Source organism: Bombyx mandarina, chromosome 22 (genome assembly GCF_030267445.1).
Source record: "Bombyx mandarina strain Sakado chromosome 22, ASM3026744v2".
Lineage (NCBI taxonomy): Eukaryota > Metazoa > Arthropoda > Insecta > Lepidoptera > Bombycidae > Bombyx > Bombyx mandarina.
Genome location: NC_143228.1, coordinates 4,845,891 through 4,864,709, shown reverse-complemented (window position 1 = coordinate 4,864,709; position 18,819 = coordinate 4,845,891). Strand labels below are relative to the sequence as shown.

At 38.3% G+C, this 18,819-nt stretch overlaps 1 protein-coding gene across 1 annotated transcript; it reads right to left on the bottom strand.

Annotated features, from left to right (window-relative positions):
* Positions 1-1,032: 1,032 nt before the first annotated feature.
* Positions 1,033-18,574, bottom strand: LOC114240796 (immunomodulatory peroxidase-like). The gene is made up of 12 exons (XM_089737001.1): positions 18,395-18,574; positions 13,440-13,579; positions 13,185-13,349; positions 12,266-12,453; positions 8,684-8,879; positions 8,422-8,610; positions 6,469-6,616; positions 4,484-4,640; positions 3,660-3,833; positions 2,808-3,006; positions 2,371-2,476; positions 1,033-1,209 (listed from the first exon to the last, which is right to left on the bottom strand). The coding sequence occupies exons 1-12, from the start codon at positions 18,526-18,528 to the stop codon at positions 1,143-1,145; spliced, it is 1,863 nt and encodes a 620-aa protein (XP_089593127.1). The 5' UTR covers positions 18,529-18,574; the 3' UTR covers positions 1,033-1,142.
* Positions 18,575-18,819: the final 245 nt, after the last annotated feature.

Sequence of the window (18,819 nt, the reverse complement as noted above, 5' to 3'; positions counted from 1 at the left end):
TGATATTAGTCGTTTTTCACTCATTGCATACTCCACAATTTTATATTATTAAAATATTATTATGCTTTTTTGCTATTTTACTTTCTAATTGACGTACTAAATATTTAAACGATATCATCGGGATATCCTGTACCTCAATTTAATCAACCAATAAGGTTATAGGGTATCGTTGGAATTTCCACAACATACCGAGTAACACAGACACAATTTGTTACGTTTTACTGATTTTTTGGACAGGATAGTTGTATTATTCATTTTATTAATTACTATAACTGATTTTCCGTCCTCTATTGCATAATAGTGGGCTTAGAAATTCATGGACATTAACATAAATAGGTAATCGTATGAATCTACAATTCACGCCATCTAGGTAACGAGGTATACAAACAATGAATGTTTTGAAATTAACGCCATCTAGTTTATCATTTATAACTTGGATTCGAATGCTCTTTTTAGAACTTACAAATTTTGCACCTGACCCTACATTATCATAAATGTCATGAATGACCTTGAGATTTAAGGCCGAAATGGCCGAAGTGGCCACTATTCTACTGGAATAAGAATGATGGATAGTTCTTGAAAGGTATCCAGAAATACGTAAAGTGCCATAAGTAAAAGAGTATAGTCCACCTGATAAGTCCACCTGCAAGCATTGACTTTAGCGATTCCACGGCCATTATTTGATGTTTAGATCAGGATGAAATCGCCTGATTTCGGTTTATTATTTGTGGATGGCATGTCGGAGTATGCGAGTCGACCCTTTATTTTTTTTTTTCTAGTGACATTTACTAGTGACAGGGCGTATTATACCTGCACCGGTTTGAATGATTAGAATTAGCATTCACTAATTCTATTATGCGGTAGGCAACGAACTTGTTGTGCCTCTGACTTCCGACAGTAGCCCCTTATCATCACTCTTCAACCTACAAAGGCAATAAAAAAGTAAACCATCGACACCTTATATCTCAAGATGCGCATGCCTTATCTCTCATTTAGGTTGTGGTGCTTATTGCCAATAAATGAATTGATAACTTTACTAATGAATTAACTACACTTTATTTTCCGTAAATGAATGTTGTTACATAAAATGAGTTAAGTCATGAACTCGCTGTCCGCCATTTACACTAAAAGATATTTTCAGTTTACGATTCTTCTTTCCAGTGTGTAAAGTCTATAGTCGGAATTTCATCACAGCTGACCAAATTGTTCCTGAAACCACAAAATGACGTACAAATTAACGAAATTCAGTTCATTCTCTTAGCAGTAGATAGGGAATTAGCATCGTGAGATCTTGTGACGACCACCGTTTTCAACTAGTCACTCTCCGAATAAGGATAAATGGTTCAAGAGAGAAAGTTTTAGAGGTTGATCATCCGCAAAATTGATTTTATTTTCCTATCAACGCTTCATCTAATTTTTATACCTAATTCCTTGGTATTGTCATCACGGGCTAGTTACCAATTTCATGCCTTTTTTCATTACCTACTACGAATCCTGCCGCAATTTGAAGGCAGAAATAAAATGGAATCCGTTGTGTCAAAGCAAATACGGTTTTGACTTAATGTCCTATAGTGCTTCTTTCCGTTCACATTGTCGTATCTATGGGCTTTCAGTGGGCCGAAAAGATGATGATGATGTAAAATATACAGAATAGCGGTAACTTTTAACCTAATAAATATCAATTGATGTAAAGATAACAATAAAGAAACTGTTGTGTATTTTGTTCAGCAACTATTTGTCAATCTGCCTGTATTCCCTTATCTCGCTTAAGGTAATAGCGACCTCTCCTGAACTACCTTCAACTTTTATCGTATTTCTCGAAATTTACTTTTATGTGCAATTTAACAGTGAGTATCGAAAGCCAGCCCGGATAGGTTACAACGTACCTGACTTTTTCTCTATCACAAAACATTGGTTTGTGTGATGGCTTTCACTCTGATGTCGATGCGGTCCGCTAACCACGGAACTGGTTCACGGTCAAATCTTTTTTTTTCTACCTATTCGCTACGCATGCACAGGTAGGTGAGCTCACGGGCTCAGCCTGAGAGAATTTGTAAGCAATGACCCTAAGCAAATGCAGTGCTTCGCAGAATCTACCACCGGATTGGAATCTCGACCCACTCAGAAGATCCGGCAAGAAACTCAATGGGCTATGTCTATGCGTTAGTTCACTCATCGAACTCGAAACGTCGTGATCGACGAGTTCGACGAGAACAGTGATTTAAAGAGCTAAAAATCACCAAGACTGAATCCGGTGGATCCGACAAGACATATATCAGGCGACGGCGGCTTTATCCCGTCGCCTGGTTTGGATATGGACATGAGGTCGTTTGTGCATCTAAAAACAAAAAAGAACAGAAAATGTCTTACCCTTTTCCAACGATAACGAAAGGCTTGGGTTGGATTTTTTCAACGTCATCTCCCACATAGCATAGCAGAAGCGCTAAAGAAGCTTTCCTAATTTCTTGAAGTTGTTCTGCAATTATTTTTATGTTAAATATATTTCTAAATACCTTTATGGCTACTTTTTGTTGTCTACGTTCAAAATCCCCTTTTAAAATATTATACCTATCTAAAGAAAGTGTGATGAGTATTTTTTAGGATCGAAAAAAAAAACATTTTAACATTTACGCAATCTCCTCTACGAGGTGTACATGAAAACTTGAACAGGATATTTGAACATATAGATTTTAGTTCAAGTTGCATGTCTTGTAAAGCTCATGCTGAGTTTCCATATACAGCATGATATGATAGCTAATAATGGAGACATGTGGCACTCACCCCAAAGAAAAGAAAAGGAAACTCACCATAATTAAAGGCATGTGGGCGATTAGGCCTTTCATACCAATGTCTGTCAATGATAATACTTCTTTTAAGCTGGTTTGATAACAAACAGTGTACAGTTGGCGGAACGTGAGCTCCTTCTTTCAAATTTTCTAGCCAAATACCTGCCATAAGTTCTATGTCTTCGGCCTTCTCATAAACTTGTTTGAGCTGTCGTATTTTCTGGTTAAGCATTTACCATAAATATGAATTATATTTCATGTGCCAAGGAAATGAATTAATACATCTCTAAATTACTGAAAGCATGCATATGCTACTTTTATTCACATTTATTGAAATTTATATGATAAAATGTTATACATTAAAAATGTTACGAAAATAAAACATATGGTGCCATCCATTTTCAGATATTACTAGCATGTGTTATTGTCTCACGAAAAGCTAGTTCATTTTGAAATATTCTGCTTGGATAGTGCTAACAGGAGTTTAAAAAATGTTATAATTTCTCTATGAACACTGTTAAAATTGTTCAAGCAATTTATTAATTCACCGGTATGTATGCAAACTCTAATAATGTAGTTAAAACTGCAAAGCCTTAAAATCATTACGTGCTGAAATTTCCTTCTAGTTTTTTTAAATAATGGAACCAGCCATTTTTTAGTCAATAATTAATTATTAAGTTGCTGTTTTTTATTTTTTTTATTGATTAGATGGGTTGACGAGTTCACAGCCCACCTGGTATTAAGTGGTTACTGGAGCACATAGACATCTACAACGTAAATGCGCCACCCACCTAGAGATATAAGTTCTAAGGTCTCAAGTATAGTTACAACGGCTCACTCAACTCAACTAAAAAACTCACAGTACTTTCTTACCTCATCACTAATGTGGTCCGTTAAATCGTCGAAATCAACATGTTTTTTTGAATAGCCCGAGCAGAAGTCTCTGTATTTTGTGTAAGAAGGTAGTCCAAAATATCTGCCTTTAGCTAAATCTGCTGTCGGTATATCGAAAATTTCTTGCACGGGTCCTAAGCCGACATCTGTTATCTGTAAAGAAATTTTAAAATTTCCATGAAAGAATCAACCGTAATTTCATTTGGATTTTTAGATTTAGATAAGTACTTTTCACAAGCTTCGTTTGAAGGAAGGACATGTCATAGCGCTTGGAAAACATCATGGAGAAGCTGGATGGTACGTGGTAAAAAAGTTCTCTGGAAATGCACTGTGGATGAACGCAGTGGCTCCAGGTAATATGGATGAACTCTACTCAAGTGGAGGGCGGTGCGATGGAAAAAACGAGATGATGGGATCATCTCGAAAAATTCCTCGGAGCACTCTTTATGGCTTAAATGAGTGGACGAGCTCACGGCCCTCCTTATGTTAAGTGGGTACCGGAGCCCTTAAACATCAACAACGTAAACGCCGCCATCCACCTTGAAACATGAGTTCTAAGCTCTCAGTTTTTACAGTACAACAACTGCCTCTCCCTTCAAACGGAAACGCGTTACTGCTTCACGACTGAAATAGACAGGGCTGTAGTACCTACAGTACTAGTAAAATTTTAATTTGTGTTATTATTACATTAATAACGCAAATTAAAATTTTAACACCGGTACAGCTGCATCGCTTGATACGAACGCACCAGACATCTTCTCCTTTAGGCTACAACGACTTGAATAACTCATTACGATACTCACATCAGGATCTACGGTGGAATCACCTTTGCCAGTAGCTTGATAATACGATCCTCGTGTTACGGTCGACATAATGTCATCTACAGCTAAAGACTGGACGCTCAAAGTGAAGCTCACCATCGGTACCTCTTTAATGAAATCAAAGTTTTTATCGAAGAGTCTGAAATAAAAACATTATCGAAATTTATTTCTTAAAATTTAATTGTGTTTGTAATTACACAATATTTTTTATTGATGGCTGAAAATTTTATGCCAACAACAATCTGAATTTAATAGGAAATCAAATCTTGGTAATTTTATCGCCAATGCGAGACGCAGATTCACTACTGAGAAGAATCTGCAAGAATCACAAAGCTTTTTCTCAAATAGGTATGTATGTGCTTTCACATCACCACACAAAAAACAATATTTATTAAATAAAATGAGCAGAACTAAAACTAGAACAGGTCTAAATTTTCTGAGCACTGACTAAATAACAAAAAGACAAGAGTGAAAATCAAAATTACATGTTTGTTAACTGATTTTTACTGTTTTATCAAGTTATACTTAAAATATATGTTAATATCTTAAATTACTTGTCACGTTGCTTGTCCGCGATGGACACCTCAACTACTGAACCGATTTTAACTTTTTTTTTTTTAAATATGTGATTTCTTCCAACTTATTGATGATGATTTTTATTTCCATTAATGGTCGTAATATGTATTAATTAACAATAAAATTATTCCTTATGTTAATTATTGTTATTACTTCTAAGCTTCATGAGTCTAAAACAGATGGCGCCTTAAATCAATTTTTACAGACAATTGTAATGCTGTCTGATCATTTGCTGAATTGCTGCTGTCTCAATCAGCAATGCTGCTGAATCAATGCTGAATTGTAATGCTATCTCATAGATGATGCTGTGTTAAGAATGCCAACGTTTCACATAAGCTACAATTTAAAGGCATAAATACCACGTGATGCTGGGGCTAAAGTATAAGTGAAATTTATTTCGTAGTAAACGCAATACAGTGAAATCCAATTATTGTTCTTAGTTTGTTAATTTTTGGTATTAGCATAGCCGGGAACGCGTTGTTTAGAAACAAAAACCTTAGTCATAGCAACGTGTGGCCGGGTCTGCTAGTTATATATAAGACTAGCTGTACCCGTCCGCTTCGCTGAGCATTTAAAATTAATATTATTATTTCTCACCCCCACAAAGATTCAAATCATTAACGCCCCCGCAACTGGTGTAGGGAATCCGACACTATAGAGAGTCATATAAATATTAGCTAATTAATAAATGTTGCGACCATTAATCGAAACTTTACTCGTTTTTATTTTTTTTGATAACGCCATCTTGTTGTGTCTTTAAAGCGGTTAGTTGCCCTCAATTAAGAAAAATAGTATTATTATTCGCCAATAGATGTCGCGAAGAGTTGATTATTGAAAACACGAATAAGACAACATTTTCTGAAAATAAATCGTAGCTAGATCGATTTATCGCCCCCGAAATCCCCTGTATACTAAATTTTATGAAAATCCTTGGAGCTGTTTCCGAAATTCAGATTATATATATTATATTGATATACAAGAATTGCTCGTTTAAAGGTATAAGATAAAAACCATTCTATGGCCTAAGTTGGAACAAAATACATATTAAAAAAAAAGTTTAATTCGGTTCAGTAGTTTAGGTGTCCATCACAAATAATGTGACACATAATTTATATATTAAGATATATTAATTATTAATTAATTAAATAATTTTAAGCAAATATTCAATTGATTTAAAAAAATGGAACTAAGCGGAATACTATTTATTTTAGAAGCTAAACACAATATAATTACAAGCTTAAATTTATATATCTCCCACTAAAATATCTCCTTCGAAACCGTTGACTCCGACGTGACTCCAATTACTTGATTTCTAATCATATGCTTTTAGTGCAAAAACTATTTTTCGTCATTTTTTGTTTCGAATCTATTTTGTAGTTATTAGGGCTTACTTTTGAGCGCCGTATTGTATTGTATGAAACCACCTGCTCGCGTACGCGTATTCTAGAGCAATTTGAGGTACAACCGTTTCATCGTAAATGTCCCTGAAGCCCGTTGAGTTACATAATATTATTTCATCTTCAATCATGTGATCTTTACCTACAAATTCAATTTGATTTTTAATGATTGTTCTATATACGGGATGTCTCACCAAGAGTATATCAAGCCGAAACGTGGCAATAGTATCAACAACGAATATCAATTTAAAATGTTTAAAAAATTCTTAGTCGTAATTAGTAAATTCATACAAAAAAAAATATATTTTATCAGCTTTTCTCGATGACAACCCTGAATACAAACAGCAAAAATACAATTACGCCGTTCGTTCAGTTAAATGCGTTAGAACGATATAGACATAATAAATTCGTTAAACGCATTTCAAACAATAAATAGGGCGACGATAAGTTTTTTTATTTTTTTATTGCTTAGATGGATGGACGAGCTCACAGCCCACCTGATGTTAAGTGGTTACTGAAGCCCATAAACATCTATCTACAACGTAAACGCGCCACCCACCTTGAGATATAAGTTCTAAGGTATCTCAGTATAGTTACAACGGCTATACCACCCTTCGAACCGCATTACTGCACGGCGGAAATAGGCGGAGCGGTGGTACCTACCCGTGGGGACTCCCAAGAGGTCCTACCACCAGTGAAAAGCCATAATGCAATAAGATGCAGCTATATTACTAAGAACCTAAGGCTCAAAAACTACTACAAATTTAAACCTTATAACGGCGAATATAACTAAATATCACCTTTATTGTAAAGACGAAAGAAGCTGTTTGATTTGCCGATACAGTCGGGGCGACTAGCGGCGACGGCGGAATCCCTCAAAGGAAAAATGTATACAGTGTGCGGATTTAATTCGCACGACAAGTGTTCATACCTTTGCTTCCACTTCCGATACAAATCAAATCTTTTGATATGTGGCAGTCCTTATTTTTTACTACGAATCATATATATATATATATATGTTGGCACATGTCAGGGATGGCTAAGCGGTAATTTCCGTCATCACTCGTATTCGATTGAACTCAGTTTAGTCAATAAAACTTTCCGAATAATAATTATTGAAACTCAACACACACAACTTTCACAATGACAGGGTAAACCGACAGTTTCGTTCCACATCGGAGGCCTTTCCAGTTTCACCAGGACAGGGCGAATCATATTACGGTACTTTCATTCATAACATTCAAAAACATAATTCAAGGTTTGGCAGAAGAATAGTTTGTTCGTTATGTTAAAGTGGTCTTTATTCCGAAACTATTCACTTGGGAACTTATGTTTTCGTCGTATCGATTAATCTAATACAACATCACTTACAGTTTTCGGCTTGATATACCCTTTGTGGGACATCCTGTATATGGTTAATTGGCTTATACTATATTAGTAGTATTATTACCAATTGAAAAATTTATATCACAGAATCATCTTTAATCTGTATTTATAAAAGTCGATATGTGTATGCGTGTCTTTCTCTTCTATAGAGACCTCCTTATAGATATTTTTTTATCATTTAGAGAGCCAAGTCATAAAACTATTGTGTTGACATTGGTCAATAATAGTTGGGCACATCACAGAATCATCTTTAATTTGTATTTATAAAAGTCGATATGTGTATGAGTGTCTTTCCCCGCTATAGAGACCTCCTTATAGATCTTTTTTTATCATTTAGAGAGCCAAGTCATAAAACTATTGTGTTGACATTGGTCAATAATAGTTGGGTAAAATTTCTAATTAATCGGGTGTTTTGAAGTCTGTGATAATGACGTGTAAAAATTCAGTTACATACAAACAAACATAGATCCATAACTTAATAAAACAAGTTAAAAATCTGTAAGAGGGTAAACTTATTGGTTTAAATTTAAAAATTGTTTGTTTAAATTTAATTGAACTTACCCAAAACTTCGGGCAGAAATTCATAATAGAAAATTTGCAGATGAAAAGCGACAACAATATCTCTCGCAGTGTAAAAGAGTCGTTCGTCATCCCAGCTAGGATTGAGATTTGCTAGTTGCTGAGCCACATAGTTATGGAAGCGCCAGAACCATGTTGTAAACAGATTACTGCCCAATATTCCATTTGGTACTGAAGAATACAAGAAAATACATTATAATCTTTCTTTTTCAAGCCATGAAATGAAGAATCAAAAATTCATTACCATTTCTAGTGCACCCTGTACTAATGGCTTGCTTGATAAAACAAGTGGTATTATCGCTGGCGTCACTAGGGAACTGTCTGCCATTAACCACTTCGTATTTCAACTGTCCACCTTCATAAGACCTAACTTGGTTTAAAGAACCAGCAGAAAACTCGTAAATATTAGATAAATCAAAGAATGTCGTAGAGAAGTCGATCTGAAATAAAAAATATATAACTAAAATTACATAGTCTAGAGAATAAATTAAATTAAATGAAGTAAATAATTAAATGTTATACGCTGATATATGTTACGTTTTTTTTCCACAGGAGAAAATCGCCGGATCCCCATCCTTTTTCTATGTTTGAATGATTACTGGTGACCCGGAGGCCTTTCCGGTTTCACCATGACAGGTGGGCGAGTATAGGCTCAGCCAGGAGGGGTGGGATTTGCTAACAGCTGTCCGAGCGCCTCCGAAGGAGACCTAACAACTCAAGAGCAACTGCTTCTCGAATGAATCTACTACCGGATCGGAAATTGCGACCCGCTGAGAAGACCCGGCGAGAAACTCAGCGGGCTGATGTATGGGTTAGGCTGCACGTCTCTCGAACTCTTTGTCGAGTTCACCACACTGGCGTAAGTCATGACGGGCTTTATGCAAGTTTTGTAAAGTGTCACCTTATTTCGAAGGTACATTTTACTCCGCTTGCAGATCAAACCTCTTCGCCGCTCCGCTTACAGCTCAGGTAAAGTATGCCAAGAATAAACGCGGCATGGTCGCGGACTGATTTGATATGCGAGCGGAATGTCATCGATGCATCCATGGTGACACCCAGGTACTTGACCTTCCTAGCCCAGGGTATGGGTTGTCTATAGAGAGTAATCGGGGGTGTGAGATTCTTTCTCCTAATCCGGGAGGACATCCGTATGGAGCTTCGCCTTTGAAATAGCACCGCAGTACTTTTCGCTGGGTTGATGTCGATGCGCCATTTTCAGAACCACTGTCCTAGGGCTACGGTTGCGCTCGTTGCGCTGAAGCTTCCTCGCGATTAGGGACTTGTTTCTACTCGAATAGTAAACAATTGTGTCGTCGGCGAATAAAGCCAACTGGGTCGGCAGCGACCGGGGAATATCGTTGCCGAATAAACTAAATAGAAGGGGCGAGAGGACAGAGCCTTGCGGGACTCCAGCCGTGAGAGGTTGCGGGGAGGAGCGGGTTCCTTCAACTCGACATCGAAAAGAGCGGTTCGACAAGAAGTCCCGTATGATGAGCACGAGACTATCCGGCACGCTCATGTTGAATAGTTTGAAAATCAAACCGTCGTACCAGACTTTGTCGAACGCTTTTGCGATGTCGAAGAAGAGAGCTCCCATATAGTGTTTTTGGTCGTTTAAGCCCCACAAGAATGTGCTCCGTGAGGCGGTGCACCTGTTGAACGCATGAAGAATTTGGACGGAATTCGAAATGTTCATCGATGAGAATGCCCTTGGATGAGACGAAGTCTCTAAGTCGTTTGTAGAGCAGACGCTCAACAGTTTGCCTAGAGACATGAGGAGGCTAATCGGGCGGTAGCTCGTCGGATTATTTTTTGGTTTACTGGGTTTATGTATGCTGATAACGTCCGCTTCTTTCCACACCGCGAGAAAGATACAGTTCGCCATAGTGGCATTGAAAATAGATGCCAACATCACGATGAGTTGGACGGGTAGTTTAATAACGCGGTTAGATATAGCGTCAGAATCGGGGGCCTTGCGAAGACGTAGGTCTTTGATCAAAGCTTTAACTTCGATCTGTCATCTCACTGTCTGGTCTGCATGAACAGCATCCGCGGATTGACAGCTGAGCGTGCACTGGGCTTGCAATCTATATGTATATGTTTTTTAATAGCGCTATGTCGAATATATCCGGGCGTAGCGCGATGTCTAGCGGGCAGTGAGTCGGCGTTAGCGGAGCGACGATATCGATAGCGAAATGATCGACTAACGCGTCGAGTACCATTAGGGGGATCCCCATTCGCGCAGCGGGTGTGGTAAGTGGCAGTTACCGGTACCAATTTTTCTAATGAAATACGTACTCAACAAACGTTCACAATTGACATCCACAGTAAAGGAAAACATCGTGTAATAAAATAAAAGTGGTGATTGCTCGTGAGGCGCTTAACATCTGCCCACAACAATGATGCTGGATGACGACCACGACCGCTCTGACAAGAGTGATACGACATACGATACGAATAATAATCAAACCCGCAAAATTATAATTTGCGTAATTACTGGTGGTTAGACCTTTTGTGAGTCGAGCGGGTAGGTACCACCACCCTGCCTATTTCTACCGTGAAGCAGTAATGCCTTTCGGTTTGAATATTAGAGCAGTCGTTGTACTCTATACTGAGACCTTAGAACTTATATGTCAAGGTGGGTGGCGCATTTACGTTGTAGATGTCTATGGGCTCCAGTAACCACTTAACACCAGGTGGGCTGTGAGCTCGTCCACCCATCTAAGCAATAAAAAAAAAATTGAACCTGACTAAAAACTCCTGCCGCTCATAGCCGGCGCCCTACCCCGGACACCGAGCAGAATCCCAATCGAAGTTATTGAGACGGCGGGACAGGGTTTAAGCAGAGCATATTACATCCATCCCGCCGTCGCCCAGACGCCGGGCCGATGGCCGCCGGCAACACGACGACTGGTTCCCTCGGTCGACGGGACGGGAGCCCGCCTAGACGGCGCCGCGCTGCACCTTCCCCTGGAGCGGTCGGGGGAACGCGGTCTACCATCACCCGGCTTCCTATTACGATCACGGTATAAAGCACCCCGCCCCACGCCTGGGTCCCTCCCCGCATAAAGCGGGTGGAGCCCGAAGCTATTTAGGGGCCGGGTCACGGATGGGACCCAGGTCCCGGCCCCCTGTTGGGTGGCAGTGGATTTCTGCGTAGTGAGGAGAGCTTTGCCTCACCCGCCCCGCCGCCTCATTCTGCGAGATGATGCACTCGTAGAAGTCAAGCATAGCTTTCCAGGACTCGTCACCGTCAAGCATCGATGCCACGACGCCAGGCAGCGACAAGTCCGATCCTATCTTTGCGACCAGGACACGGCGCTGCACCTCCCAAGTGGGGCAGACAGCGAGCGTATGCTCCGCCGTGTCCAGGTCGTGTCCACAGTGGTGGCACCTCGTCGTCGGCTCAGCTTCTATCCGGTGCCGGTACTTCCCAAAGTATCCGTGCCTAATCAGCACTTGCACCAGACGAAAGGTGAGGCATTCTGCGCCACGTTTCACCCAGTCATCAAAAACCGGGTAAACTCGACGGTCCGTAGTGTATTTACATCGGTTTCTAAGAGCAGCATTCCACTAACCTTTTTCTTATAATTATTATTTTAATATTTAAAATCTACGTGCTGTATTCGTTTTGGTGTTAAATTCCGTGTTCAAAGCACCAAATATGACATTATCATGTACGAAAAATTTTGGAGAAAAAAAAAGTTTTTGGAAGCCCAGTGTCACCTCTTCTGCCTTTAGCATAGTGTTTTCTTTATTAGCAACCATGGTAGACCAGTACCTAGTGATAACCGATTATTTCCTTGACGGTTACATATTTACTTACTCGACTAGGAGTCGTGCCATTCTCAATGCATCCCAGATTTTGGAAGGTCATAGGTTTTGTCATGTTAAAGCACTTGTGCCCCGAAAATCGGTGAACCGGGTCGAATTCTGGTATGAAGTTAGGAGCACACATAGGATCAGATTTTCCCTCTTCTTTACAGCAATAAGGCTTAGTCACGACGTAATTCACTGAAATTGGCTTTACGATAATTACTGCTAATACGATTTTGGAATCAATTTCTGTACTGTGTTAAGTTTAGAATAATTGTTCTTGAAGTAAGAGCTCTCATTTAGGTACCATCAACCTGACCACTTCCGGCGCGAAACATTATGGTGCATTCATGCAATACCTGCAATTGGATTCTATGCATTCCGGTTTGAAGAGTAAGAAAGGTATTGTACCAATTAGATTTGATCAAACTTCAATTCTGGGTGTAATTAAGTAGAAAACATAATTTACGAAGTTTTCGTGATCTTATGACGAATATTCAACTGCGCCAATGTGCGAAACTACTACGTCTACGAGGTAAATACGTACCTACTCAATATTGTATTCACAGAAGAACTTTTACGTTGAAAAAATTACATCTATGATGATAATACTTCAATTACTTATTTTGAGTTTACTAAAATCTTGAAATCATAACTTATGAATTTTTTTATTGGTGTAAGGTCACTCTGAGTCCACCCAAGTGGTAGTTTGTGGCAGACCTAGGCAGGATGATGGTACCTATTCGAAATCCAGATATGCCAGTCTATGGCAGTATAGACTGCAGCCTATTTATTCTCCGTTGATATGATTAGTCGCCTTTTATAAAATTTACGAGAAGAGACAGTATGGTACTACTACATGGTACACAATACAACCAATAAATCGCCATCGCTGCACCACTCTTAATTTAGTGATATGGGGATCTTACAGATGTCATGTGCGGAGACAACATCAATGGCCATAAACTCAATGTAATACGCAGACAACTGCGTTAATTTTGCATCTGTAGCCAATCCTACTGTCAATAGATTGTTCTTGATATGTCTGGCTAGAGGATACTCCTTCCCTGAACTGGTGAGCCTGGGCTCAAAATCTGGAAGAATTTTTTTCAGTGTTGTTTACATTCTTAATACATCAGTAGTCCTAAAAAATTTTAATATTGAATTGCATACGAAATTTATACCTTCACGAAAATCGGCGGGCAGGATTCTGAAAGTTGGTGTATGGTATGCTCCCCGGGTAGGATAATAAAGGTTATTGCAGCTACCGTCTGTACGCCTCCATTCGGTCTCGTCACAAGCCTGAATATTATTCGCACATGTACTGAAAAACAAACTTAACCTCTAACAATTCAGTTTTTAACATATTTTGAGAACAATAGTGTTTTGTTTTTGATGGTCTTAGAGATTGCTCTTAAAGGCTTATTACATTTGCCAGAATTTAGTCGACTGAATTCAGGGCATAGTTTTTCAAGTACAAATAGTTTTGACATAAAGTTGGCCCACTTTTGGGCATTGTCCTTTAGAAGCTTCTGATTACACTGTTCTAAATTCAGTTACTGAATCAATTGTCAGTTTAAACGCGACGAAGTAAGACGTGTCGTAAGAAGATGGCCCCAGTATTGTCTAGACAACAACAAAATTTTTGGTTTTGTTTTTGTTTTTTGTTTAAATTCCTCAAAAAAAAAAGAATATCGGTGAAGAAATATTTATTGCTGTGCGGAATGTTAGCAAATATGAACATTATGAGTGATTTAGAACCAGTAAACTTCAAAAATTATCTATAAATGGATTCGATCTCGTTTGACCTAATATTAAACCTTGTTACACTGTTTATGCAAAAGCAGTATACTATCCTACGACAGTCCATTATATATCTATTATATAACTATTACATATCTAATCCTACGATAGTGTAAGTCCAAAAGAAAGATTGGTTGTAACATTAAGATTTCTTGCAATAGGAAAAAAACTATCCCTGAAACATGTCGGGCTATTTATAAATGTCTGGCACATTAAATAAAGGCGACCGAAATTAATACTTTTTATTCGGAAGCAAAGAAACAAACTAAAACGTCCTTACGCACGGAGAGCTATGGGGCGACTGAATGAAACCATTCAGTAACTAAATGCGATTACGCCTTCCTAAATGCGTTTCTAATTAGGCTTCTAAATGATTCAGTCAGTCAGAAAACATCCTTGCTACTGAATTCAGTAGACTAACTTACTTAATGCTATTACACTTGACTGAATTCAGTAGCGACTGAATTCAGTCGTCTGAATTCAGCCAAGTGTAATAAGCCTATTAGCGATAAAACCGCTAATTGTCCTTTTTTTGTATTTAATGTCGCAATTTAATTTTTTTTAATATAATAAAGCATACGCTCTCCTTCTCCCTCTCTCTTTTAGCCCAACAGCTGTTCTGTCGCGATTTGAAGGTATATTTTGTAAGCATATTTTGTAATTAAAAAAATGTCTAAGGACACAACTGAACGTTTGCCTGAACGCGATAACCAAACGAATCTAGGGCGAGTTGCTATATAGACAGAGATTTGCTGAGACAGTCGCTTTCTTAAAATTAGAAATTATTAAAAAAAAAAACTGTTTTTAGAGAGAGAGAGAGAGAGAAAGAGAGAAGACACTTTATGGCACACCAAAACACGATTTACATTCAAAAAACAGTCAAAAAGCAGACACATTTGTACAATAGGCGGTCTTATCGCTAAAAGAGATCTCTTCCAGACAACAGACAACTTAATTTACAGAAATTCTGGAAAATATAAAAATAAAGCAGGTATGTTGCGGCGTACTAAAGACAATACATTATTATAGAAAATAGATACATACAAGAACAGATATACCGTTTACATATAATATGAAATATATAGCTAACTGAATTATCACCAATATACGTACTTACATAAAATACATACTAATAATCATATATTAATACGTGAAGCAAAAACTTTGTATCCCTTTTACGAAAATTGCGCGGACGGAGGAGTATGAAATTTTCCACACTTATAGAGAATATTGAGAAGAAGTGTACAATGTTATAGTGTAGTCTTGGCAAAATTTGTGATTATAGAAGTATAAAATACAATCATAATAGTGTACAAACTTACAATTACAATTAATTATAGTCTAATTTCGACTACTGCGGGACCTCTAGTATACTTACACACACATAATAAATCAACAGTATGGAAATGATAAATGATAATGATGCTAACAAACAGCCCTTTTTTTTGTCAGGAGGAAATCACCGGACTTCCCCCCCCCCACTGGGTATGAAGGGCGGGGCATGTCGGAGTTGAACCGACGAAAACCTCCTGTCGCTCAACAACCAGCATCCAAACCTCGCATGAGATAGAACTCATGAAAAGGCAAGGGGGGAAAGTGAAGCGTTTAGTGCGGAGCACATCTCTTCCATCACCCTTCCCCTCGGGACACCGGACCGGCGGTCGTCGGCGCCACGACCACCAGCCCTCTCGGGAAACAAATAAACTTAAGCAGATAAGTAGTGTTCCTTCAGCATTCTTTTAAAGCAGTTTAAAGTTGGAGTACTTCTCACTGCATCCGGCAGAGCATTCCACAATCGAACCGCCTGGACGGTGAATGAATTATCAAAGAATGATGATGAATGCGCCGGCATTTTTAGTCTCAGGCTATCCGAAGATCTCAGGAAAAAATTATGCGTATCACCTAGGAACTCGAAACGTTCTTTGAGATATGGGTATGGGGGTTAAAGAGAGTGCAATATAGTAATTAATGAAAGGACATGAATATTGTAACTACTTGAGTTTAGTGCGAAAATCAGATACATCGTCATATTTCCGTAAACCAAATATGAATCTTATGCAGAAATTTGGAGCCGCTCAAGTTTATCAAGCTGTGTTTCAGTTAAATCAGTACAACTGGCATCGGCGTAGTCAAGAATTGGAAGAAGGAGAGATTGTGCAAGCGCAGTTTTAGTGGCAGTTGGAAGAAAATTTCGTAACCGTCTCAAAGATCCAGCTGATGCAAACACCTTCCGGCTAACCTCTTTTATCTGTGCGTTCCATGAAAAATTTTTATCAATTATGATTCTTAAATGTTTCACAGTATCACTGATAGGAATTTGTACGCCATCGAATAAAATAGCCGGAAGCTGCGACCATCTCACTTTCGAGCACATTCTTGAACTACCGACAACAATGACCTGTGTCTTTGACGGGTTCACCCTCAATCCGTGCGAATTACTCCAATGGGATAATATTGATAAATCATTATTCAGCGTCTTCATCGCGTTGGTCAGTTCTGATAAAGAAGTTTGAGTATAGATCTGTAGATTATCTGCGCACAGGCGGTAGGAAGAAGTAAGTTGCATAGAAATATTATAGCATTTATAAAAATTGAAAACAGTAAAGGAGATAACGTGCGTTTCACACCATGAAGAATAGGCGCTCTCACAGTGAATACGCTGTCGGCGACCAGACAGGTAACTTTGAAACCAACCAACCACGGTCGGAGATATGTTTATGGAGCTAAGGATGGCTAGAAGTATGTCGAAATCAACGGTACCAAATGCATTACTGAAATCCAGCAATGCCAACATCGTCAGTTTCCTACTCTCCATGCCAAGTCTGATGGCATCCGTAATAGTCACCAGGGCTGTGACCGTGCTATGACCAGGACGAAAGCCGGATTGGTAAGGGCTTAACAGCTGGTTCCTTGTAAGAAACTCACTGAGCTGGTTGTGAATCAAGCGTTCTAAAACCTTTGAAAGAAACGGTAGAATGGAAATTGGACGGTATTCTTCAGAATATCGTCCAATTTCCTTTTCAAATCATATAGGATTTCAGTCCTTTTCAAAAGATATAGGATTCGGCTTTTTTGGCAGTGGTGTACTTTGTGCTTTTTTCCAAGCCTTTGGAAAGTTGCCGCTAGATAATGAGTGATTGAGGATATGACAGATAACGGGAAGGATTTAGTCCAGGACAGGAAGGATCATATTACGAGCGACACAGTCACTTCCAAATGTATTGGAAGCTATAGATAATATTCACCGCTTAACATCACAAGCCGTTAGATGATTAAAAACAAATAGAGAGCAATTTGGGACTGGAAGAGATGAAATATGATTTAATTTTTTTGATTTAGTTGCCCCATCAAAATGGGACGACGCACAGAAATGTTGATTTAATAAATCAATACTCGAATGAGATAAATGAGTGTCATGTTATGTTCATGAAAGAGAATGGATGAGAGAACGAAAAGAAAGAGGGAGAAAGAGAAAGGTATTATACACTACTCGCTTGTGTATGCGACTGTCGCGCCTGCGCACGTCTCATTTAACGGTTCCACGCACTTTTTTCCACGGATTTTTTCCACCGATTTTTTCTTACGGTTTTATTTAATATTACCCGCAATATTATAATTTGCGTAATTACTGGTGGTAGGACCTCCTGTGAGTCCGCGCGGATAGGTACCACCGCCCTGCCTATTTCTGCCGTGAAGCAGTGATGCGTTTCGGTTTGAAGGGTGGGGCAGCCGTTGTAACTATACTGAGACTTTAGAACTTGTATCTCAAGGTGGGTGGCGCATCTACGTTGTAGATGTCTATGGGCTCCAGTAACCACTTATCACCAGGTGGGCTGTGAGCTCGTCCACCCATCTAAGCGATAAAAAAAAAAAAGAAAGAGTAACAGTGAAAAGATTACAGTATACTTAAATTCATCTCGATGTTTTCTTTATTAAACGTGGCATTAAACTTAATACATGTAATTTTGCTGTATAGACGAAGATCCTTTTGCCACTTAAAAGTTGACAACTAAGAAAACGTTTAATATCATCAATGTCACTCAAATATTTAAATTTAAAATTAAATGTAAAATTAAATTTAAATTTTAAAATTAAATGTAGACAAAAGGCTACTTATAAGCTAGAAAACAGGTAGTTTTGAAGTTAATACTACAACAATATAAACAAAATTAAAGATAAAATGAAAAATAATAATAAGAATAATAATAAGTTGATAAGGAAAGTTAATTTCGCTTTAGAATTAAAACAAAAAAGTGTTATACATGTAACACAAAATTTAACTTTATTAAAATTTCATTTAGTTTAAGTTAGTGTAAGGTATAATCGATATTCTCACCTTAAAATATTTGCGTTTTCATAGGCCCGTCTTTGCTCGTCTGTTAGAGGCGTACCTTCCCATGAGTCATAATAAACTGCTTTTGCTGGATTAACAACTAATATAATGAGAGCGCATATTGGCAGGAACGACATCGTAATGGCCTGTACCAACCAGCAATACAATGGTTTCTCTATAATATTCTCAATTTATATATTTTAATTGAGTAAACATTGCATCATTTTTTTTTTTAATCCTTTTGTACGTGAAACAAAAGAATATTAAAATGATTGTTTATAATTAATTTAAGGTGTCATTTTTCTACGAAAGATGACTTTACATTTTCGATGTTCGAATGTAATGATTTAGACAAATAAGCATAATAATAACTTTTTTTTTTGGTCAGGAGGAAATCGCCGGACTCCCACCCTCCACTGGGGATGGAG

What these genes read in the sequence shown, in the direction of transcription:
- LOC114240796 (XM_089737001.1), bottom strand. Translation starts at nt 18,528, where the DNA reads ATGTCGTTCCTGCCAATATGCGCTCTCATTATATTAGTTGTTAATCCA. An exon ending in TGTCTCCGCACATGACATCT is followed by an intron (nt 12,454 to 13,184) that starts GTAAGATCCCCA and finishes AGCCAATTTCAG; the next exon opens with TGAATTACGTCGTGACTAAG. An exon ending in ATACAATACGGCGCTCAAAA is followed by an intron (nt 4,641 to 6,468) that starts GTAAGCCCTAAT and finishes TTTTTATTTCAG; the next exon opens with ACTCTTCGATAAAAACTTTG.